The sequence below is a fragment of the Xenopus laevis genome, chromosome 9_10L, assembly GCF_017654675.1.
Source record: "Xenopus laevis strain J_2021 chromosome 9_10L, Xenopus_laevis_v10.1, whole genome shotgun sequence".
Classification (NCBI taxonomy): Eukaryota; Metazoa; Chordata; class Amphibia; order Anura; family Pipidae; genus Xenopus; species Xenopus laevis.
In genome coordinates, this window is record NC_054387.1 from 22,794,837 (window position 1) to 22,820,140 (window position 25,304).

Below are 25,304 nucleotides of genomic sequence, written 5' to 3' on the forward strand. Positions count from 1 at the left end.
CTGTTAAAGGTCTTACCCAGTCGGCGGTGTGACCCATGTGCTCCCGCCCTGAGTCCGTCACTAAGAAGAACGTACATATCCACTGCACACCTCAATTCCCTGGGAACGCACTCAAGGGTCGTGCTATGCTGGTTATTTGTATGCAGCCCTATTTTTACATGTACAGGTATGGGACCTGTTATCCAGTATGCTCAGGACCTGGGGTTTTCTGGATAATGGATCTTTCCATAATTTGGCTCTTCATACATTGTCTACTAGAAAATCATGTAAACATTAAATAACTCCAATAGGCTGGTTTTGCTTCCAATTAATTAATTCTTTGTTTGGATCAAGTGCAAGGTACTGTTTTATTATTAGAGAGAAAAAAGAAATAGTTTTTAAAAGTTTGGATTATTTGGATAAAATGGAGTCAAAGGGAGACAGCCCTTCCGTAATTCGGCGCTTTCTCGATAACAGCTTTTCGTATAGCAGATCCTCTTCCTGAATTTTAAAAGCATCTGTAATTCAATGGATGAATCAATCACACACCCCCAGCATTTTCTCCTCATATTAACTGCACTACATTGTTGTTGTGGGGTACAAGGTGTCTAGTGCTGATTGTATTTCAGACTAACCTGCCCATACATGAAAATCAGTAGCTTGGACTAATAAATTGGAGTAATACATTTAGAACAAATGGATATCAGGAGGTGTAATAGCTTTTTGAAAGTATAGGGATGGTGCAACGTACATGGCATGGCACTTGAGGTATTGCCAAAGATAAGATAAGATTCTTTATTTTTCACATGCATAGTTATACAGGTATAACATGCAGTGAAATGCATAATGATCCACTTTTTTAGACTGTGCAAAATTCAACATACTAGTTAAATACTACAACTAAGTACAAAAGGATGTATAAGAATTCTAAGAAAAGTTTTAAATTAAGCATAGCAGCAGAGCAGATGTAGTGCAAGATAAACCATATTATTTACATAAGTGACAGTGAGTGCAGATTATATAAAAATATAAAAAATAATATAATATAAATATATAAAAACAATATAAAACAGCAGTGCAATATATGACAATATAAAAAAATGTAACGTTAAAAAACACAATTGCTGGGCCCCTCTCAACCTCCTAACCTGATACCTCACTACGGAAGAGCTGTGCTATTTGAGAGGTAATGGACATGAGAGTTGACCTAATGATAATTGTATATTAAAATAACACTTCGGGTCTTTCATTGTGTCAATTAACCAAGTGGGCCCAGTTGCATGTATTCTTAGACCCAGGACTGGATTTGTGGCGAGGCCCGGGCCTAGGGTGGCGACGTTTTAAGGGCGGCATGCTGTCCAGCCGCAGTAGCAACTCACCATTCCTGCGCTGCGATTGCAGGGGGTTACACGCTAGGACCGCGAGGCCTTGGATGGCGGCCCTGCTTAGACCATTGGTCACAGCCATCCAAACATGATGGAAAAAACCACTGTATATAGTAAACAAAACTTCTAATGACAATTCTATGCCAATATAGCCATACCCTCATACTATATACAACAATGCAGTGGAATGTGAGGCATAAGTGCCTCTTATTAACAGAAAATGTATAGGGATTCTCCCTTTATTTGTTAGGTTTGGTAATCCTCCCACACTTTGTTATTCAGTGTGCCTAATTTGTGTAAACGTTGAGACAACACCCTTTGATAAAGACAATACATTTTCTGAGCGCGTCTTTTATATATGGCATATTGCAATAATATAGTAGTCATAGTCAACTGTGCACACAGGGATAAAATGCTTTTATTAATATCCCTCTTCCTATTCCACAATAATATCAGCAATATAATTCTGTGGGTCTAATATACACTGGGTTCCGTTACTAGTATAGATGAGAGGTGCATGAGTGGAGTGATCATGCTGAGAGCTTGCTGTGTAACACTGAGCTAGATGCATCTTAATAGACTCATTTAGGAGCCAATGTTGATAGTTCCCTGGTGTTACCAACAGCCATGTAATCTGAAGAAGCGTAAGAATGGAGGTCCAGTTTAAATTGAAGGACAAGAAAGCATTAATTTCCAGATAATATCCTGCTGTCAACAGAGGAGCGTCCTGCCAATTCCACAGCCAGAGAAATTACTACCATTCCCAGACCCTACATATCAGCAGATTCTGCTGGAATCCCAATGATTTCTGAATTCTGATTATTCTATACAATGCTTTAGTATCTCAGTAGTGTCTGGATATTTATAAATCATATTTACCTGGTGATTTGCAAAGATTTATGAGCACAAGCAACATAGACATATAAGCTGTATCAGGAATGAATATATAAAGTGAAAGTGGTTTTATGGATAACTGACTGCAGGGGAAATTGCAAGTAACTGTACTTGAGGATGTAATTCAGCCCTATATGTAATTTAGAATATATTTTACAATTATTGAGTGAAAAAATGGTTTTAATTCAAAGGCTTGGTATATACAAAATGTAACTCTTATATCAAATGGGGTATTCTTCCATCAGCAATTAATCACTAGTTGTTGGGTGTCAACAAATTGCCCTGTCTGCATCTGCCAATCAGTGTGAGACTTGCAATGATGTCAGTAAAGATAGCCCTGGAGGACCTTCTGCGTTTGTTAGGATTATTGCTCAGATGAGGAGCATACAGTAAGAATCTTTGGGACAGCATGATGACTAAGTGGGTGCCACGGCTGGGGTCTTGAGTTAAATTTTTAACCTAAGCACTAGGTTGTATATTTGCACTTAGTCTCTTAGGGGGTCCTCCAGGTTTGTTAGTTATGAAATTGTTGTGTGATAAGGATTGTAAGCTCCACTTGGGTATGGACCAACATGAATCACAATCACTGTAAAATAGCATAGTGATCTTGAGCCTTGGGAACAGTGTTAGAAGATACTTACATGCTACTTGAACCTCAGTCTTCCTTTGCATCAATGCACCCATCCGATTACGTACAATGCAGCGATAATATCCAGCATGAGACCGGTCAAGAGACGTTATCATGTACCTGAGAAGAACAGGAGAGAACAAAGTTCAAAAAACTGTTCCGTTATACCACTAAAAAGCAAATCTGATTCAAAACGTAGGTGTCCTTTATAGCTCTGATAAAAACAGATGAAGCTGGCAAAACTGCTGGACAGCAAAACAATTACATATCACACTATATATTAATATAAATTCTGTTACTGCACCATTCAGAAATTTGCTAAGCCTTTGGGCAATGCGGTTTTAGCTGCTGTCTAATAAACAAATATTGAAAAGAATTGCCTTTATATTATTTTCCTATCAAAGTTGATTTATCCCTTTCTCATTTGGAGCTGGTATGTGGACATTACTGTCTCTTTTATCATGGTGTCCAGGGAGAGATCCATTTCCTTGACCTGATATGTGAAACTGTGGCCGACATACATGGAGGACCAAACTGTACAACTGAAACATTGGATATTCTGAGCCATGAGGATGCTGTAATCAAGCAGTAAGATTTTCCTAACTGTCAGATTGTTATCCTTGAAAATAAACACTTGCCAAGAAATGTAATCCTTTTTGGCAATACTACAACTAGAAAAGGTGCATGAATTGAGTTGAAAATGACCAAACAACCTTACAATATCTTGTATGTTTATAAGTAGGGATTGTATATTATTTAATACAGGAAGATGAGTAACAGTTTATTGTGCTTTTGTAGGCTGCAACCATATACTGGATATTCCATTGCATAGTACAGTTACAAAGTGTCATAGTAATGTCGGACAAAATACTCCTTCATTGAACTTTGAAACAAAAAGATATATTTTGTTTACTGTGTGGCATATAGATGCACCTAATTAAAGCCAGTATTACTTAGTCACTGCACTGAAAATGTATATCACTTGTTATATGCTTAGGATAACACTGCAATCAGGATCCTAAAGTGGACCTGTCACCCAGACACAAAAATCTGTAAAATCTGCTTTGTTTTGCCAAGTTGTTATGAAACATGCTACAAACTAATGATAGGCTTAACACTCCATTACTTTTTGACTCTCTGGCAATAGCCTTTTGAATAATGCCTTACATAGGCCGCCGTATACGGACCACATCAGTGTGATTTTTGCAGTCTTCTTCTGACAAGCCTGTATAGGCACCCATTATCATCTGATCTCAGACCAATTTATGAGACCCATATCCGACCCTGCAACCCGCAGCCTGTGACCAGAACTGCAACCCGCATATTTACCCACTTTGATCCACTACCTGACCCAACCCGCAACTGCCTTATCCACAACACAATACGCAACCCGCCGACCACCATTGAACAGGAAGTGCTGTTGCTGCAAACTGGACGTGACATCATCAAAAGTGGACGGGAAAGAAAAAGGTTTTGTAAAATTTTAAAAGGAGTAAAATATAGACAATATAACATAAGATAATACATTTAGATGAGACCCGCAACCCGCAGACCTACATCTATACCCACACCAGAAAATCCTACCCTTACCCGCAAGGTACCTGCCTTTTTTTTGCGGGTTATCTGTGGGTACCCGACCTGCTGCAGGACTCTATCTCAGGCCCATGGGCTAAACAAACTAATCACCCAATGCTTAAGACCCCCTTGACCATACTAATACTGTAGATGTTCACCAGTTCTAACAGCAGCAAATAATTAGGTTACTCTGACAGTTTTGGAAATTTTAGGCTCTATAGGATTCATGAATATCTCCTGGACCAGAACCTTCCATAGTCAGGGAACCAAAAGGCAGTTTCAAAGTCAGTTTAATGTTATATAACTATAAAAGTCTACATCATTGGACTGGGAGCCTGGGGCCCACTCGGGCTGCTCCTTCACCTCTCAGGATATGATAACTATGCATAAATATATAAGGGGATCATATAATAATCTCTCTTTATTTCTCTTATTCTCTTATTTTTCTATAATCTCTTTATTTCCCAGTAGGTCGTACCAGCTGACATGAGGTCAACCATTCCGATTAGAAGAAAAGAGGTTCCGCCTAAATATTCGGAAGGGATTTTTTACAGTGCGAGATGTGGAATTCTTTCGCTGAATCAGGTTGATACATTAGATAGCTTTAAAACGGGGTTTGATGGCTTTTTAGCAAGTGAGGGAATACAGGGTTATGGAAAATAGCTCATAGCACAAGTTGATCCAGGGACTAGTCCGAAGGAGTCAGGAAGGAATTTTTATCCAAAATGTACCCTGAATGCAACCTACTCATATACAGAACAGATGCACTTCCTCAGGGGCACCCAATCTTTTTTTTTCCAGAACATAAACTGGCATTTTTCTGAAATCAATAAATTACTTTTCTCCAAGCCCTGTCATTTTCTCCTTGGTGCTATTGTTTGTTAAAAGCAAACACAGAGGAATACCTACCAATATTCATTTCCCTATCTACCCCATTAAATTTCTTCCCTTCTTACGCTTCTTTAGCTGTAGAACAATGCCTGTTTTTGGCCCTAATTGTATTGGAAGCCATCTGTTTTTTTTTGCAGCAGCAGCAGCGGGAGGTGGTACTTTTTGGCATGAGCAAGAGGACTGAGTGGTTTCAGCAGGCTGGCAGACTCTGTAGAACTCTCAATTGTCATTCTTCCACAGCTGGTTTTCACAGGAGGCAACAGAACGTGTGATGTGTCAGCTGCTCTGGCATCCAGAGAAAATATGCTCTATCCCCCACTCTTCCTCAGGATGGAAAACTTTAATTTCTTTCAGAAAATTATCAAGTTCTATTAAGATCCTCCAGCTGGCTCTAGGGAAATGCAGGCAAGTATTACTTTATTGAGAATGTGGTGGATTCATGAGATGAAGTGGAAGATGCTAATACTTTTTTCAGTACTTCTGCAAGGGAAATGGGATGTAGGCTTTGGAGCAATGTTTTAGTTGGAGTCAGAGTAGCTGTTGTAAAAACAAAGATGATAATGCAAAAATAAATGAGGTGCCACAAGTCTATGTTGTACTTCTTTCTAATAAACATATCCATGTCTTCCATTATCTACCCTTGTCTTCTAGAAGCGTCTCCTGAAAGGCGTGAAAGAAATGTGTCCTATGTACAAGTAAGGTGTACTGTGCTAAACCATTTTTTCAAATGTATAAACCATATTGATTGCTCTTAAAAGGGGCACTAAAAATCTCATTCACTTTAAATAAATAGCATTAGTTTTGGTCTTGTGACCAGATTGTCAGGAAAAATATTAGAATGTATTAAAAACTAAAAAGGCTTTTAAGAGGAGTAGCATTTTGGAGACACAGTGGTCTTTGTACAACTAAGTATGAAAAACAAAGTAAGAGGTGAAAAGTTGAGGACAAGCCTGCTCACCTTTTTGGCGCCAGAGGGGGACCATGGGGGGTCTATGATACTAGCGCAGAGAAACACAATTGTACTCTCTGCACTAGAAGTGCCAAATTTCTGGTTTGAAAACCGGAAATGTGTCTCTTAAAGGTACCAGGAGCAGCATTTTCCCACTCCTGGTAACCAGTGGGATACTGCTGTATGAGGCTAGTTTCTCAACACGCCTCATTGGCACAGCGCCCCAGAAATTAGTCACATGACTTGTCAGTAAATATATGAGGCTAAACTTTTTTGCAGAGAGACAGAGGCAATAGAAAAGGAGGAGGTATATGTATGTTTGTTAAGCAAGATTTAAAAGCCAATACAAAGGAAGACGTAATGATGGAAAATGAGGGATCTGAATCCTTATGGTTGGAGATTTTCACAGATTATAAAGAGCTCAGCAAATTAATTGTAGGGGTATGCTACTCTAACTCAAGGCTGTCTGACTGGAGGCCCACAGGCAGTGGTCAATTGTAATAGTGGCTTTTAGGGAACTTACATTCAAGGCTCAGTGGCTAAAGGTGACTAATGCTGCCACACTCAAGAAATTGCTGGGGTTTCATAAAGGGTTACCCCTAGGAAACATTTTTACAATATGCCCAAATGGGATTTCCTGTGCTTGGCTAATGAGAGCAAAGCTGTTTTAATACACAATTAGTTCCTTTCAGCACTTGTAGCATTTTTAAAAACCATTTCATCACCAGAACCCGATATTCTAGCAATTACATTCTTCTTCCAAAACACTACATTTTGGCAATACAGCACCTCCTAGCTGTTTTATAATCTAGGTTGCTGTCCTCTTTTCTCATGAAACCAAGCAGCAAGCCAACTAGTGAGTGGTGCCAGTGATTTGGGGCTTTTCAGAAACTAACATCCCCAGATGTTTTTTTAAATGTTTCAGTATTCCTGTAGTAACGCCTAGCACATTTGAGAAGCAGACAGAACAGTGGATGAATGGGAGGGGGGGTCTTCATAACTGTCCCATATTTATTACACATGAGCCTGATTATGCTAGATATTTATGGTCTGAAGGCAACCTAAGGGCTCAAAAGCCTTTTTTAAATTACATAACATTTTATAATCATCAGTCCCAAAAATGTGTTATACTGGGTAATTGATGCCCACTACATAAAAATAGTTTAACAGTACTGTCTGTTGCTGCTCAACTACTGCTAAGACAAGTATGTGGTTGATGGAAATATGGAAGGCACACACTAATTTTTATTGAGGTCTGTGTCTTTGGTGATCTTGAGCTGAGGAAATAATTGATATCTTAATCTGTATCCTATCATCATGCCACAAAATGAGCTGTTGCTAAATTGAAAATCATTATCATTTTGCAGGCAAATTGCACACAATGGCCTTTCAAGATCTTCCTTCTGGGTATCAATGCTGTAAGGACATCTGGGTTAATTATCAGCAAGAGGTTTGATCTAGAAAGCTTCACCTCTTATAACCCTGTCAGTGATATGAACCCCAAAAAGCCTCTTCTATTTGCCTGGGGACATACTAGGATTGTAACTATCATATATATCTATTGGAAAAGCATGGTGGAACACACAATGACTGCCGTGTCCCCCCTGTATTCCTCCAGTTAACTAGTTCAGGTGCTGAGGTAATTACTTAATTAAAACTCAACTTTTATTGATCTCATTTAAAAGAACACGCTACACAAACACATCATTGGGGATCATCCACAATGAAGCTGGACAATGTCCATAAAAAATACACATAAGTTAAAACCACATAGGATGGACAAGTGGGATATTAGTGCACTGATATCCAATCAGCCACTGATATCCAATCAGCCACTGTCCACCTATGCCACATGTGGCATAGGTGGACAGTGGGAGACCAGCTCCCTTCTGCTCCCTACGTAGGTAGGCAGAAGCACTCTGGGAATTGATGGAAGGGTGGTTTGGGAGGACTGGCTTTGGCAATGACCAGTTACTGACGCTTGGTCACTAAAAGGCATATTTTCACTCTGGCTAAAAGGAAATAGCTATCTGGCTAAAAGGAAAAGCCGTTTTTTTCGGTGGTCTTTTGGGATTAATATCTGTTATACATTGATAATAGCAATGATAAACTTATATATGCCTCATCACTGAATATTTTTGTAGAGACAGTGGCTGATTGGATATCAGTGCACTAATATCCCACTTGTCCATCCTATGTGGTTTTAACTTATGTGTATTTTTTATGGACATTGTCCAGCTTCATTGTGGATGATCCCCAATGATGTGTTTGTGTAGCGTGTTCTTTTAAATGAGATCAATAAAAGTTGAGTTTTAATTAAGTAATTACCTCAGCACCTGAACTAGTTAACTGGAGGAATACAGGGGGGACACGGCAGTCATTGTGTGTTCCACCATGCTTTTCCAATAGATATATATGATAGTTACAATTGTTTCAATTTAACTTGCGGGTGCACTGTTATTTTGTTTCACTTTCTGTTACTCCGATAGTTAGTGGACATACTAGGATTACAGGCTGCAAGAATTAGCCTATTAAATAGCACTGGTAAACAAGAGAGCCTAAATCCAAATTACCTATTTCCCAAATGATGCAGCTAACACACTGGCTTCCAAAATAACTAGTTCTGCTTTATAGTTGAGGTGCCAGCTTGCTCTCCTTCAGTTGCTTGGAACTACAGCTCCCATACAGAATCCTCACAATTCTAGTATATGAATATGGATGACCACATTCCCCTCTCAAAATCTGGATAAGTAGGGCTTCAAAACATGTTGGTTTTTCATCATTTGGACCTTTGATTTGATTACGGTATATGTGCAGATCAGATATCATACCTCCTTATTATTTTGTACTTAGATGGGCATTCAAAAAGTGGCAGAAGAAAATAGGTGGGATTTGGGGGTTGATTATCCAGTTCCATATATTAAAAGGTATTCTTATTCCAATTTAAGGGCTACTGGACTGGCATATTATTAGGCTTAGGGCCTAGGACTCAATATGCCTTCCTAGAGGTACTGTAATCCTGTGACAGAGATCTTTTCCTTTGAATTTGTTCTTGTGGTTTTATCTCTCTGATTATGATCTGCCCTTTCATTGGTGTTGGTGACAGACATGCTTAGTCGGCTATGGGCTGCTGAAGGTGCAATACTTGAGCACTGATTAGTTTACTCCAATAATCCCCAACCAGTGGCTTGGGAGCAACATGTTGCTCACCAACCCCTTGTATGTTGCTCCCAATGGCCTCAAAGCAGGTGCTTAGTTTTAAATTTCTGGCTTGGAGGCAAGTTTTGGTTACATAAAAATCAAGTGTACAGCCAAACTTTCCTGTAGGCCGTCAGTCCATATAGACAGGTCTGGACTGGGATTCAAAAAAGGCGTACAGTACACAGAGGCCCAAACAGTTTTTATCCAAATAGCATGATAAATAGGCCCCTAAACAGGGAAGAGGTTCTTGTACAAATGCAAACGTCCCTTTAATTAAAACAAAACCTCTTTATTTAAACTGCTTAGATCTTATGTAAACCTAACAGGCCCCACCAGGAATTAATGAAGGTGTGCTAATGATTTTCTGGTAGTTATGTACTGCTGGAATAAAGTTTGTCTCCACCTGACCAGTAAAGGCATGAAAATATAAGAGGGCAATACATCATTGCTGGGATTGAGAGGGTCAAGAGTGAGCCTCTTGGATCAGGGAGAGCTGCAGGATCAAGATCGTGCATTGGGGGTGGAATGTTGGGGGACTGCAAATTTTCTCACAATTTGTCAATTTTTTAATACAAACCTGGCCTCAGCTGATGATTTCCTGGCAAGGCCATTAAATTACTGTTCAAATGGCAGCCGTAGCTGAGATGTCCTTAGTGTGTGTTGTGAAGCAAAATTAATCATTGTGGCTTGGAGGCAGGGAGGTGTAATGGCATGAGTATCAGTTAGCGAAGAAACATATTTGCACCCTAGATACTCCAGGAAACCTAGAATGAAGGTCAGTTATGGTGAGAAGCTTTCCATCCTATAGTCCTATATAAGCTTTTTTCTATGGTGGAGTGACTGATGCACCAATATTTTCAAGCATCTGTAACTACTGTTATTAGCTAGGAGGGGGGAGGGGCTCACCAAGAACTGGACCTCAACCCAAAAAGTCAGAAAACCACTGCTTTAAAGACTTGCCTGTTACTTTTAGAGATAACTCCACTTTTCTTGTACAGAGTTATTATAACTTGGAATACTTGCTTCAAGACATAACTTTACTTTCTAAAGAAGAATGATCCTGTTCCTCCAAAGGCAAGCACTACATAAAGATGATGCTTTATGGCTGCACTATTTCAACATATTTCTCAGTGGCAGATGAATATAATCCTAGCCAAACAGTATTCTGTGGTGTCACACAGCGGCACGGCTACCATAAAGACAACAGTATCTATTTTTCAGTAGTTATTCTTGAAATCGCTGAGATGCTGTAGATAAATATTCTGGAAATGTCATTGCTGTAAACTGAGAAGTTTCTTAGAATTAACTTTTTTTAAAAAAAATATTATCTGTATTTGCAACCCTGTATTCCAAGGATATGTTTTTTTTATGGTTATTTCTTCTTGTTATTGTGTTTTTCCAGGCTTTCTCTCCTTTTCATCTTCCAGTCTTCAATTTTGTCATCATTGTCTATATAATATTTAAGGTTCATTTTTACATTAACATTTCCCTTTAATCCAAGGAAACAAAACATAAATGAAAAACCAAAAAAATGGAGATGAAGGCCCAAAATGTATCAGCTGACACCTTCTCTCTAGTTCAAAGTAAATAATATTTGAATCAACAGGGTCCTTCCTCTGGTGCCCTGAAAGGAATCAAAATAAGTATCAACAAGCTAAAGAAGGAGATCGTGCATGGAAACTTAAAAATTTGAGCGGGATACAAGAGACTACAGCACCGGCAACGTCTATACCTGGCAGAGTGAATCCCCAAGGCAGCAGACTCAGATCGGAAGGAAGTTTGGTCTCACGGGACACCATACCCAATATCTGCTGCAACAGGATCCACCCGCGACATGTGCAGCGAGCGAAGCACCTCCAGGCGTTTTTTAGAGACAAGCCGGAAGAGAGGTCTGAGGGACAGACAATGGAATCACAGCACAGAAAGAGGCACAGGGGAACCAGGAGACATATACATGGATTACAACATTACACAGAGACGGTCTCAGCGTGCACCAGTGAGACCGTCCATAACCACACACTCTCCAAAGCAGAACGTGACATTTTGAACAAGGGTTTGGGGTGTGTGGGCACATACTACTGACCAATTTCAGTGGAAATTAGACTTCTTTAAATTTATTAGAAGACTGAAATTAAAAATGTATTTTATGGACAAAAAAAATGAAAACTGCTGGCAATATTATGCATAATAGTGATTTACTAAAAGATAAAAGAGACTTTATACCTGACAAAACCTGTCAAACATTAGAAACATTTCAAAATGTTTTTTTGCATGAAATATCAGAAATATGGGGTATGATTAAAACATTTGATAAGAAGTTACCACCAAATCAGAAAGGGATGCACTAAGGGGCTTGCAAAGTAAAGAAAAGATTTGTTATTAAAAAGGCAGATAAGGGGGGGGGGAGTATAGTAATCCAGAATAAAGAAGATTACATTAAGGAGTCACTTGAACAATTTAATACCCCGCGTCATTATGAATTTATTGACCATGATCCCACATGGGAAATTAAGAAAATGGTTGAGGAAAAAGTCTCATATGCATTTTAGTGTGAGATCATATCTGAAAACCCCAGAAACTTCTTAACCACACCTCACCCCAGAACCCCATTATTGTATCTACTACCTAAGGTACACAAAAGACTAATGGACCCCCCGGGATGCCCAATAGTGACAGGAATGGGCTCGGTCTTACAACACTGTCCCTATATGTAGACACTTTTTTACAAGAAATCATGCAAAAAATATCCCAATGCCTGAAGGTCATCACTGATTTTCTGATAAGACTTTCCAACTTGGGCAAAATTAACCCTAATGGGATTCTTGTAGCACTGATGTCCAGTCCCTATATACCTCAATCCCCCATGAGGAAGGGATGCTATATATAGAGGAAATGCTACTGGAAGGGAACATACCGCATGCTAAAGTATACTTTATCCTAGACTTATTGGCACTAGTCTTGAAGAAAAAATACTTCTGGTTCGATAAAGATCACTTTATACATAGACAGGGGACCGCAATGGGAAGTAAAGTTATGCAAATATTTTTATGAATACCATTCAAAAAAATCTTATCCTACATAATCCTCAGTGTATTGGCAAAATATCATGCTACATTAGTTTTTTGGATGATATTTTTATGATTTGAGACTCCACAATAGAGAAACTTGAAGGACTCCTATCTTTCTTAAATACAGCACCAAACGGTGAAATTTTCAGCTGAATATAGTCCCACAAGTATACACTACCTTGATGTTAACATTAACAACCAAATGGGACCCTAACAACTGAATTATACAGAAAACCACTTGAAAGAAATAACATCTTACTATACAACAACTTTCACACTCCAAATACGGTTAGAGGCATCCCCAAAGCTCAATTTCTAAGGCTCCGTAGACTATCATCAGATGATACAAAATACTTGGAGGCAACAAATACCCTTATTGAGAAATTTGTAAGCAGGGGATATAAAAAGAACCATTTGGAACAAACTAGAGATGAAGTACTGTTAAAAACACGTGATATGTTATTGAGGAATAGAAACGAGTGACAAGATTCCACTAGTTACAGAATATGGCCCACTGAGCAAAAAAATTTAACACATTGTGAAAAAACATTGGTCCCTAATTGGACAGGATTACACCTTTGGGAAACTTTTTAAAGAGAAGCTCCTTTTCTCATATAAAAGAGGGAAAGATATTGCCAATTCCCTTGTTAGGGCAGATTTGAATAGATCTAATAATAACAACAGAGAGACCAGATTTCTAACTAAACCAAAGATTTCTTACTAAACCAAATAATCGGACATTCCCATGTCTGAACTGCAGTAAATGTAACTCAATAATAAAAGCAGAGTACATTACACATCCACATCAAGGACATAAAATCCCTATAACACAATACCATACCTGTAACTCTGACCACTTGATATATGCCCTTAATTGCCCATGTGGCAAAAGATATGTGGGGCAAATGACACGAACAGTTAAAATATGGATTGGTGAACACAAGAGGTCGATCACCTCCTCCAAATAACAAAAAGACACACACACCTGTTGGCAGACATTTCTTTAATGAAAGGCACAGTGCTTTAAGCTAAAAATGGATGGTTTTACAGAAAAGGAATGAATGAAGCTTGAAGTTTAAAATGCTTCTTAAAGAACATAATTCTTATACTAAGTTTAACACTTTTTTCTAGACTGCTAATATCATCTGGTTACTTCGATACAATGTATGGACAATTACTTTTGAACTACAAACAACCAGATGGTATGGTAAATTTATCTATATTGATACACTGTTTATTTAAACTAGCATAACTATATGTACAATGATGGTGAGTTTTTGGATAGACTTGATTGTAGTATCTGCTATGAATTACCTTGTAATTTGTATACCTGGCCAGAAGATGGAGCTGGTATATGCACGTTTGGTCACATGATTTGAAGTGGAATGGGGGAGTTAGCCTTTAAAAGTTCAACTCACACAGTATGTTGTAAACTGCACCAGAGGAATGACCCTAGAGGTCCGAAACATGTTGTGCTCTGTAACTTAAATAAAGCACTTGAAAAGACTGCTCTCCAGTGAACCTTTATTCCTATATGATACCTTCTCTCTAGTGTAGCTGGTACCTCAAAGCTCATTTTAGTTACCTTTTCTATGAAACAGTGTGAATTTTTATAGTTTTCATGACAAGTTTATACCAAATCTGACATTAAATGGTCCATTTGCACAGATGATTAAGGATTGTTAAAACAGATTGTTTATTTTTAATTGAAACAATTTAGGTTTGAGTCAATCACAGACACTCAAAGAGAAAAATAAATAAATGGAATTGTATTATGTCTGCACCTCAACTCTTCTTGTACTGTAAATTTTTTTTGCCTGTTGATGAGGTATTACAGCTGTCTCTTATTAACCGTCGCACCTTACTATCCCGGTCTTTGATGAAGACCCTTAGGGCGCATGAGCCAATTGCACACATCTTCAAAAAACCGAAATGGAAGCAGAGGATATAATTCAATCAAGTTCAAGCGAGAAGAGCCCAGAGCGGAAACATAATGTGTGTGAAATTAGAGGCTCACAAACACACAGTGACCTCTCCAGTTTCTTTTGTAACTTTGGTTTTATGGATTTTAGAACATACAGGATAGCAATTCTGTACCAGCATGGAAAAAAAAGATATTATGATTTTGTACGTTATTGAAAAGGTTTTTATTACAATATTTTTAAATAAAGATGTTGAATTCACAGGGGGAATGCAGGGAGTGCAATACATTTTAAAGGAAAATTAGTATTTGTAGTAGATCCCTTTGTTGGAAAGTTGATAAAAAATGGAGAGCTTTTTGTACTCTGTTATGATTTTGAAGAAGTACAGCTGAAACTGTTATGTCAACGTTTATTTGGCAAGTATACAATGTATTTCAGCATTATTTATTTCTGTAAATACATAATTTGAGTTCAAAGCTGTCATTGCAAGGAACCACTATAGGGGGCCCAATCAGCAATGCTTTAAAATTAAATAAATGCTGTGGATTACTGGGGTAGTGGCCAAGCCTGATAATTGGCATAGACAATATCTTACAAACAGTGGTGGTAACCTCTTCAAAACTGACAATAAATCATGCTCCCTGCTTTAAAATGGACAGCTGACCTGACACTATGCATTCACTCTAGTCAACAGGGGCGATTCTATACCCTGTTGCCCTGTGCTGGTAAAAGTGGTGTGCTTGCTTTAGAAACTCAAATATAGTTTATATATACAGCTGCTGTGTAGCCATGGGGGCAGCAATTCAAGTACAGGATACACAGTAGATAACAAATGTTTTGAAAACTCCCATTGTATACTACAAAGCGTATTTGTTATCTGTTGTATATCCTGTGCCTTTTCTTCTGTTTAGGGTAAGCCAACACTGGGCGTTTTGGGGAGATTTGGTCGCCTGGTGACTAATTGCCTTGTCTTTGCGGCAACCAATCTCCCCAAATGCCTTCCCTGACTCTGCGCCGGCTAAAATGAAAAAACACACTAATCACATGCCGCCCGCAAAGACGAGGCCCACTGTGGCCTAACCCTTAAGCTTTGAATGTCTGCCCCCATGGCTACACATTAGATTGTTTATATAAGCTATTGAAGAGGCTCTGAAGCTAGCACAGCTTTTTTACTAGCACAGAACAAAAGTACATTATATTACAACAGTTTTTGGTGTTACTGTTACTTTAAATTTACCAGGACTGCCTTTTTGCCACCTCTGGTAACTTACTGGCAGCTGCCACCTGAGGCGATTTTCACAACTTGCCTCATGGCAATATCGCCTCTGCAAGTCAACTCTACAAGTAATGTCAACCACTGTTATATAATACATTTACTCTTCTATCAGTCAAGTCCAAGTTCACCCAAGGTCAAACCTTGCTTTCAGTGCATCTAGTATTCAGTACCACTGTCATTATCCTACTCACAACTACAAACCCCATTCCAACCTGCATTTACTCTACTCAAAATCTTGTTCATTTCATGTTATCACTATATTTATGCCAAAATCAAATTCAAACCATAGCAATTCTGTGCTACTCACATTTAGGTTTAAGCAGATCCAGTGAATTAACTCTCACTCAAGGTCAAACTTATTAACTTTTCTCACAATCAAGACAAATACTTGTTACATAATTCAATTTACTCACAATCATGCTCAGATCCTATTCAAATAACGTATGCTTACTGTCACGGTGAAACCCTGATGTAATCGAAGTCAATGGGCTTTATAGGCAGGGGCGCGCTGCCAACGAGGCGAGTTGAGAAACTCGCCTCAGGCGGCACGCCGGAGAGGTTTCCAGGGGCGGCAAAAAGATGGTCCTGGTACCCAGGCGCGTTTCAGGCATCAACGCCGCCTGAGGCGGCGTTCACAATGCCGCCCCCAGGCTTACCATAAGTTCTCCGACAGGATATCCGGTGAGGGGCGCATTGCTAGCGCAGAGTGCGAAATATCGCTCTCAGCGCTAGAAAAGCCGAATTTCCGGTTTAATAACCGGAAATTCGGCTCTTAAAGTTACCAGGAGCGGCTTTTTGCCGCCCCTGGTAACTTCTGGGGAGCTGCCGCCTGAGGCAAGGCACTCACCTTGCCTCATGGCAGAAACGCCCCTGCTGGTACCTTTAAGAGCCGAATTTCCGGTTTTTAAATGCGATCTCCGCATTAGAGTTCCTGCCTCCCCTCCCGACGGGTAAACCGGGGAGGGGGGGCGGCATTTTCCTCTGAATCAGCGCTGTTTATAGGAGAAGGAAAATCATTTTATACTTTGGGGTGCCAAAACTTAGGCACCCCAAGTGATTGTATTTACTTACCTGACACTACAAGCCGGTTCTCCTATCAGCAGAAAACTGCACCGAACCGGGGTTATTCCAGTGAGCAACACGGAGTGATCCTCTTCTTCTCTTTTCCAATTTCTTAGGTCAGACGCAGGCACAGAAAAACAAAATAGCTGCATTTTCGTCTCTACTGCACATGCGCAGCTGCAAGCTTAAAGAAAATGCAGGAAGAGGATCACTCCATGGTGCTTACTGGAAGGACCCTGGGCTGGTGCATTTATGGAATTTACTTGAAATATAGAGCCGCACAATAGTTAATACCATTCATTCACAGTCAATGTCAAATAATGGAGTTTACAGCATTATTCTCAGTCAATTTGCGGCATTCACTCACAGTCAAGGGAAATGGAGTTTGAGTGATTTACTCACAGTCAAGGTCAAGCAGCATCCACTCTATTCAAGTTTTCATAGCACCACTAATAACTACCTTTCCCCACAACAAAGCTAGTATGTGTTCACATCCTCCTGTTCTGGTTGTTTATTATGCTTTCCAAACTAAAGCTCTATATACTGATGTTGTGTACGTCAGACACATACTGTGCTGATATAACACTGAAGGCCTGGTCCAAAATTCTTCCACTGGGACAGTTTGATGACAAGGCCACAAATCTTCAGTCTCACAGTTATGGATTTACAGCAATGTCATTTAAATCTGCTTTAAATCTGCTATAGCAAACTTAATAATACCCCACAGATCAGCTACAGTATATAATGTGAAACTGTATATAAAATGCAAATTAACCAGTCTGGCTAGGTTTATTATCTAACATGTAAAAAAGGGATCAGAGAGAACTTCAGTTAACAAAAGAAATTGATGTAGCATGTGGTTAGTTAGTGTGTTGTTGTTCCATCACTTTACTCCTTTATTAAAGCTTCCTTTATATTAATTGGGGTTAGCGTTGTTTGGATAATCAATGCAAGTTTCATAATACGTAAAGTACGAAAAGCAGTGTTGTAGTGCTCAGGACTAGCCTTAGAACCAAATGGAACAGCTTTGGGTACTGTAGCACTAGTTCTTTCCTTGGTCATAGTCTTTTTAGCTCATAATTAGGATAATAGACTAGAAGATGTGCTTCCAAGATGAGACAAGGTCAATTGAATATTAGTAAGTTATGATTACATGGCCTTTTTTTCACTTTCATATTGTGTAGCACAGTTTATGTCAATATAACTTGTTCAGTCTGATACTTCACTTGAAAGCATAGATGTCTATATGGGAACTTGGGGCCACTGCCCACTCAGGCTTTTACATATTTATTTAACAATAAATTACAGATTTACTTTTGACAAGGTAGTGCAGATTTTTTCCCTTTTTGGATTTATAAGCAGAGGAGCACTGCTTTTGGACACCCAGGCATTCTCCATTGTCTCATAAGTCCAGACTCGGAAGTAACAGGAAGGTGTATAATTGGTTCAGTCAGTGTTTTTTTCTTTTGTGATACTTCAGTTGGACTTTAGCCCCCCATACTTGGTTGTCTAAATCCCAACACTGATCCAAGAGATATTTATATTTGTTCCACCAATAACCCCTCTCTGGCTCAACTTCTATAGTGTGAAATTTGATTTACGACAAACTGCAGTACTACCTTCAATATAAAGGAACTGGTCTGCTGGTGCATACTACCCCAATTTGTATTGATATTGCCTCTGAAATCATGTGGTTCGAAATCCTTTAGCCACTGTAAAATGTTTGACTGTTGGAGGATCCTCAGAGTTGCAGTTCAACAAGATCTGGAGTGTCACAGGTTGGACATCCTTGTGGTTGATCATAAATTCTTACAAAATAATATTTAACCAGTTTTTTTCTCGGACTGTACCTGAACATCGTGTGCCTGCTTTTTTATTTTATACATAATTTACGATAACAACTCTGTATGAGCTTCACAAATGAGAAAATCAACAAATCTACAGAGAATTCTGCAAAATAAATAAATAAATTAGACAATATTTTATGAGATAAGGTAGTTACCTCTCTGGTGCTGTAGGTGGCCCTGCTGCCTTCTTTTGGCTCTGCTTTATGTAAAAAAAGCAACAGAACTTTCCATTGTTTTCTTGCAGGCCTTGACTCCTACCTCTCATCAGAGAAACGGAGCGGCACAGCGCTTACATCGAGGCAGGCAAATAAGATCATGACTCCAGCTCTCTGTAGCAGTGGCAGATCTAAGCACAAATACCTAATAGGGAATGGCAGCAAACTGCCACCATCACACACACATCCAATATCCTGACATCTGTTTCACAGAAATAAACAAGTTAATGGCACATCAGAGCAGGTTGTCAATCCTGGTCTCCGATGCTTCCTATCTGCTGAAAAGCCCTTTTTTCTTTTAGGATTTGTCTGTCCTAAACCATGATTGCATTCTTTTTAATCTAGCATATATAAGCATTCAGTATATGTAACTACTGGGCCCCACAGCAAATATTGTTATAGGGCCCCTTTGGGAATAACACATTTCTCCATAATGTGCTTTGGAGAGTAGGCCTAAAGTAGTGAGAATTCCGGGGCCATAGCACTGAACAACCATTAAACACGTTTTTGGTGTTCTAATGCTTCTGAAGCAGCTAAATGCTAACTGGGCATGCACAACAAGCTCATTTACTTCACTGAATGCTTTTGCTCATCTGAACATTGAATTAGGTCAGAGAAACTGAAAAACCTAGGGAATAGCAAATAGTGATGGGAGATCAGAGAGGGAATACAATACCAGGTAACTCCTGGGGAAATTGGAGGAGTAGTCAGGTATGCTAAGGTTTTCTGGTGGGATCCTGGAACTCCAACACTGCCAAAAACCTACTTGAAAATACCACTGATACAGGCCGTATTGGGCAAAGATTGGATATGTGGTCAAGATGCAAATGATAAAAAGTAGTGATGAGCAAAATTTTTCACCAAGTTTCGCCACAAAAATGACACTCAGAGGGGCAAATTCACTAAGATGCGAAGTTGCGCCAGGCGCAACTTCGCCGCACTTCGCCGCACTTCACCAGGCGTAGTTTCGCCAGGGCTCCGCAAATTCACTAAAATCCGAAGTTGCGCACAGGGGTATCGTAAGGTTGCGAAGTTGCGCTAGCGTTGATTCGCTATATAAAGCGAAGTTACGCTAGCGAAGGCTAATTTGCATATGGCGCGAAATTCAAATTTCAATGGAGGAACACGTATCTGCACTACAAATGCCTAGAAAACCTTCAAATCAGCAAATAAAATTTTTATTTTGCCCTACACATGTGCCCACTGTCTAGGTAAGTTGCCATGAGTCAGGAAATGTAGGGGGGAGGAAGGGGAGCCCCAAAAAATTTTCGATCTTTTTCAGCCATCATGTAGAAAACACGCCAGCGTTTTTTGGGACTTAGAAAAAAAATTGACTTTTTTTTAAACAATCCCTATCTACTCTATTGCGCTTCGCCAGGTCTGAGGTGGCGACGGAAGTCTAGCGTAAAAGGTAGCGTTCAGTACACTGCGCAAGTTAGTGAATTTGCGTAGTTTCGTCGCTAGCGAAGATTCGCCTGGCGTAAGGTTGCGAAGTAACACTAGCGAAACTACGCCAGCGTTCGTTAGTGAATTTGCGCAGTAGCGAAAATGCCAATGGCTAGCGAATTAACGCTAGTGTTCGGCGCTTCGCGGCTTAGTGAATTTGCCCCATAGACTCCAATGGGCGCCCAAAGACATCAATGCATTTCAGAGAATTTTTGCTGTTTTGCAAATTTTCAGTGAAGCGAAAAGGGTCAGATTCACCCATCACTAATAAAAAGGCTTGTTGTGTTGACATATCTCTGGGGCCCAGTAAAATATCTATAATCCTACATCCGCAGCCCCCCGAGCCCCCCCAAAAATTTCCACCACCATGTAAGTCTTATTTTCCACACTGGACTAGCTTTCACTCAAATAGTGTAGAGCATTGGTTACATCAGACATTCAGTCTCAGCTGGGCCTTCGCATATATGTGTGTGGCGGAAGGGATAGGTGTTGTAGAACTTTATCTCTCAGCTGCTCAAACAGGATTTTTGGACATCAGGGGTTCTTAACCAAAATAACTTCTTTTTATTACTTATTAATGTATTAACAATGACAGGGTACACACACACAGTACAGAGTGGTCAAGGCACATTCAATCTCCTTCGTTTGAGAGCAAAACTATTTCTAGCTCAACTATCTGATTTACCTATATAGTACTATGTCAGGAGCTACACCTACCACTATCTCATACCTCATTCACAGGGCCCTGTTCCATGGCTACTCCAAAGTTCTTCTCCCTTGGGATCTTACCTTACTAGGGCCTAAGTTGCAGGCTCTCCAGCAGACATCCACCTTGATCAGCATGTGGCAGCCAAAGAGGAAGAGCACATGGTGCCTCTCCTTTATAAAGACTTGAGTAACAGAGTCACGGGCAAATTGATTCACTGCTATTGTTTCATTTCTGTCCATATCAATCTTCCGAAACACCTCCCCTAACTCATTTTCATGTCATAATCCCCTTCCAAGAATCCAGCAGGAATAGAAGTGGCCTAGTGAACATTTCTCTGTGGCCTAACAAAATGTGGGCACAGCCTGCTGAAAATGGACATTAACGGAATCCTGAAGATACAGCAGCAAATGGAGGCAAGTTCTCTGTTTGTTTATAGTAAGTATAGATGTCCACAAAACTATTCAACTAACAGGTATTCCTTGATACTGAAAAAATTATATATATGGGGACATCATCCAATTTAATTCATAGCAAAAATCCATATGAATCATAGAGATAAGTAAAACATTGTTAAAAGATGACAACCCAATCCTACAACTAAATGGTTACTGTTATGAGTGGGAGCTGTAGAAGACTTGGGGTGAGCTAATAATGCACAGCAAGAAATCTGTAGAAATCTATAAAGTGTTTTATTGAAATAGAAAGATTTTAGAGCAGTGAAGCAGGGCACCCTGACGGCAACCAGTTGACAGGAGCTTCTAACGGAATGAAGGCTAAATGACAGATCCTGTGTTCTAATACACAGCTCCAACACTGTATTATTCAGATCACAATGCAAACCTCATCAGGCTCTGATTTATCAAGGTGTAAGGAATCAAAGAGAAGGGTATGCTGGAAGACAGAAGCTGTAGGAAACAACTGCAATAGATGGCAGGAAAGAGAGGGAGGGATGGTAAATGGGAGAAAAAGGAGAGAATGGGAAATAGGTTGAAACAAGTGTTGGACTGGGTCTCCTAGGGCCCACCAGAGAAGCGGACACAGGCAGTTAGACATGGAAAGTGCCAAATGATGGATGAACCTTTTAAAGGAACATGAACATTAATGGATCCAACACCAGATAGACCCATTAATTTTAATAATGCTGAAACGTGTGGGGGAACATACTGTGCAAGCTGTTTAGTATATGCACCAGGCATGTTTCACTCTGTATTTTAAAGGAAAACTATACCCCCAAAATGAATACTTAAGCAACAGATAGTTTATATCAAATTGAATGACATATTAAAGAATCTTACCAAACTGGAATATATATTTACATAAATATTGCCCTTTTACATCTCTTGCCTTGAGCCACCATTTCGTGACTCTATCTGTGCTGCCTCAGAGATCACCTGACCAGAAATACTACAACACTAACTGTAACAGGAAGAAGTGTGGAAGCAAAAGGCAGAACTCTGTCTGTTAATTGGCTCATGTGACCTTACATGTGGTTTGTATGTGTGCACAGTGAATCTTACGATCTCAGGGGGCGGCCCTTATTTTTTAAAATGGCAATTTTCTATTTATGATTACCCAATGGCACATACTACTAAAAAAGTATATTATTATGATAATGGTTCATTTACATGAAGCAGGGTTTTACACATGAGCTGTTTTACTCAATATCTTTTAATAGAGACCTACATTGTTTGGGGGTATAGTTTTCCTTTAAGTCACTATCTGGTTGCAAGGTGAAGTGGAACCCTAGCAACTGAAAAAATATATAAAACTGGAGGGCAGCAGAATTTAAAATCCACAAAAATACAAAATATGATGACCAACTGTAAACATTATCCTTAAGAAAAAATACTATAGCTGGTAGAGGAAGTCATTTTCCACTCTATTAGTATGTTGTCAAGAGGCTATAATTACGGTAATTTAGTATGTCAGTATATCAGCATTGATTTAAATTTCACAAGGTCATGTAACATGCCCATTTGCTAACAAAAAAAGAAAAGATATTTGAAAAAATAACCCCTAAAATTCACTTAGTTGAAAAAGCATGTGGATTTTTAGGAAATTCAATGTTAAAAGTTTGAAGGTGTGGCAGTGCTGACTGGGAGTGACCTGCGTGATACAGGTCCATATATGTCCTTCAGCTTAATTCAGCACTATGCATAGTCTCCAAGACTTTTTCAATTACTTTCACTTTTCTATTTGTGACCATTTTTCTAATATTAAACTGAAGTTTCATTTTTCACCTTCTGTTGGCTGAGAAATGTATCAACTAATGTAGCAAATTGTAACAGTTCAGAATCTGCATCTCAGCTGCCAGACTGAAACATTAGCAACAGGAACATTAAAATTTAAACTAAAATTGTAGAAAAATGGCAAAAATTTAAAGATAGAAAGCAATTGAAAAAAGTCTATATTTCTTTTTTTGTGTGAACAAAAAAGGGCGAACAACCTTTCTGTGGCTGCTCAAGAAATTTGTCATAGTACCACCTGATCAATAGGGTATCAATAAAGGAATCTAATCCAAACCTATATATTTTACTTATCAGTGTAGTCCAATTTAGTATGGGAGGCAAAATAATGTTGGAGCAGTCAATAGTTGTGGACCGCAAAAGAGGTCTTTAGCCACGTTCTTCGAAGAGCTGGCTGGGACAGTGGCAGAGTTTAATGGAAGGGTTGAGTTCACTTTAATCAGTTAGGTCAGGATAGCCAAACCTGTGACCCAGGCACCAGCTGTTATACTGCAATAGAATCCATAACTGAGCAAAGAGTCCCTGAGTATTTTAGGAACTGCACTTCACCAGCCGCAGCTCTAATACTACTGGCTTAGACAATTCACTGTTTCACAGCTGCATACAGTGGACCAACAAAGGGCCCCAGTGGAAGGACATTTAGGGCTTTAACTCACTTGAAATTAATTTAGTATTTTTGAATTAAGTGGGCCCCTAAGACTGAACTGCCCAGCTATTAGTGCCACAATCCCTGATCCTGTGTGCAGTTTGTATATTATTTATGACTCCATTAGTCCCACTCTAGTTGTAGCCAAAAGTCTGTTAGAGCATATGGATAATTTGCTTTTGATTACTGTAATTTCTCTACAAGTGCTGTGATGGGTGTGTTTTTGTCTAGGCTAGTTATAAATACAAATCTCTCTATCTAATAAGCCTAACTCTTCTTGTGAATGTGCCCAAAGCGATTTCTGAAACAAATACAAAAGCATTTATCTTCACCAGTTTAGAGCACAGTAGGACCTATCTGGTGCATGATGGGAGGATGCTAGTATTATTTTAATGCTCAGTAAGATATATTTCAGTTAGTATAAGGATATGGGTATGTATAAGTATACATTATGGTGTGAGTGTATGTGTGTATAATGAATGGCAATTAGGTTTACACATGACAGTCCTATGGTGACATAATAGTCACATAGTATATTGCAAATTGAAAACCCCACACAAAGACCTATTGCATAATGATTCTAAGCAAATTTCCAATATGTATGCATTACATTTTTCAAGTTGTTTTTGAAACGTAACAAATATGATGAACTGTTGAATTACAACAGTGTTCCCCTTTGATTGTAAACCCTATGTGATTCATTCTCATGCTTGCCTCAAATCCTTCCTGTCTTAAATATGGCCACTAGACACTATTTGAATCAACAAATTGCAATTAATGTTATAAGCTTGCACTCTCTGAAAAAAATGTGTTATGGAACATTATTTCTTAGCATATTTGGTGGAAGCTGCCACATGGCTTGTCTGAGTAGAGCAGCATGGTTTTAATTGTCCCATCTATCCTATAGCAACAATTCAGTTACTTGCAGAAAATAGCCAGTGTGTTCATTATTGTTTTCTATAAAAAGTATAAGTGTCATTGCTTCATAGAAGCTCTATATGAGTTGTGTATTTATACACCCTTAGTTGTTTTTCCTGGCCATTCCCCCAGACCCCACTGCACATTCTGTTGTTTGAAACATGTAGTTGGTGCTGCACTCCCACCCTAGGTGCCTGTGTGCTTTTCTCTCTGACTACTCTTAGCAGCATCTAAGCAGAACCACAGAGAACAGTCAGTGACCTTTAAACTGAGACCATAAAATCAGTGATCCGCTTTAGATATGCCTTACACAAAGGTGACACATAAGGATTTCTGCCTGTCAGGTGGTTGCCAGTGCCATTCAAACCTCTCTGTCACAAATACTCCCTCCCACGCTGTGTTCTTTGTCTCTCCTACACCTTTCTTGCTTGAGGATCATCTCTCTTA

The 25,304-nt window shown here is 39.2% G+C and overlaps 1 protein-coding gene across 1 annotated transcript in view; it reads right to left on the reverse strand.

Annotated features, from left to right (window-relative positions):
• The window catches only part of sdk2.L (sidekick cell adhesion molecule 2 L homeolog), a gene marked incomplete at its 3' end in the record, with an annotated part of 338,143 nt that overhangs the window by 20,344 nt on the left and 292,495 nt on the right, over positions 1 to 25,304 (reverse strand). The window contains 1 exon segment of the mRNA NM_001097930.1: positions 2,900 to 3,006. Within this exon segment, the coding sequence (NP_001091399.1) occupies positions 2,900 to 3,006 (107 nt within the window).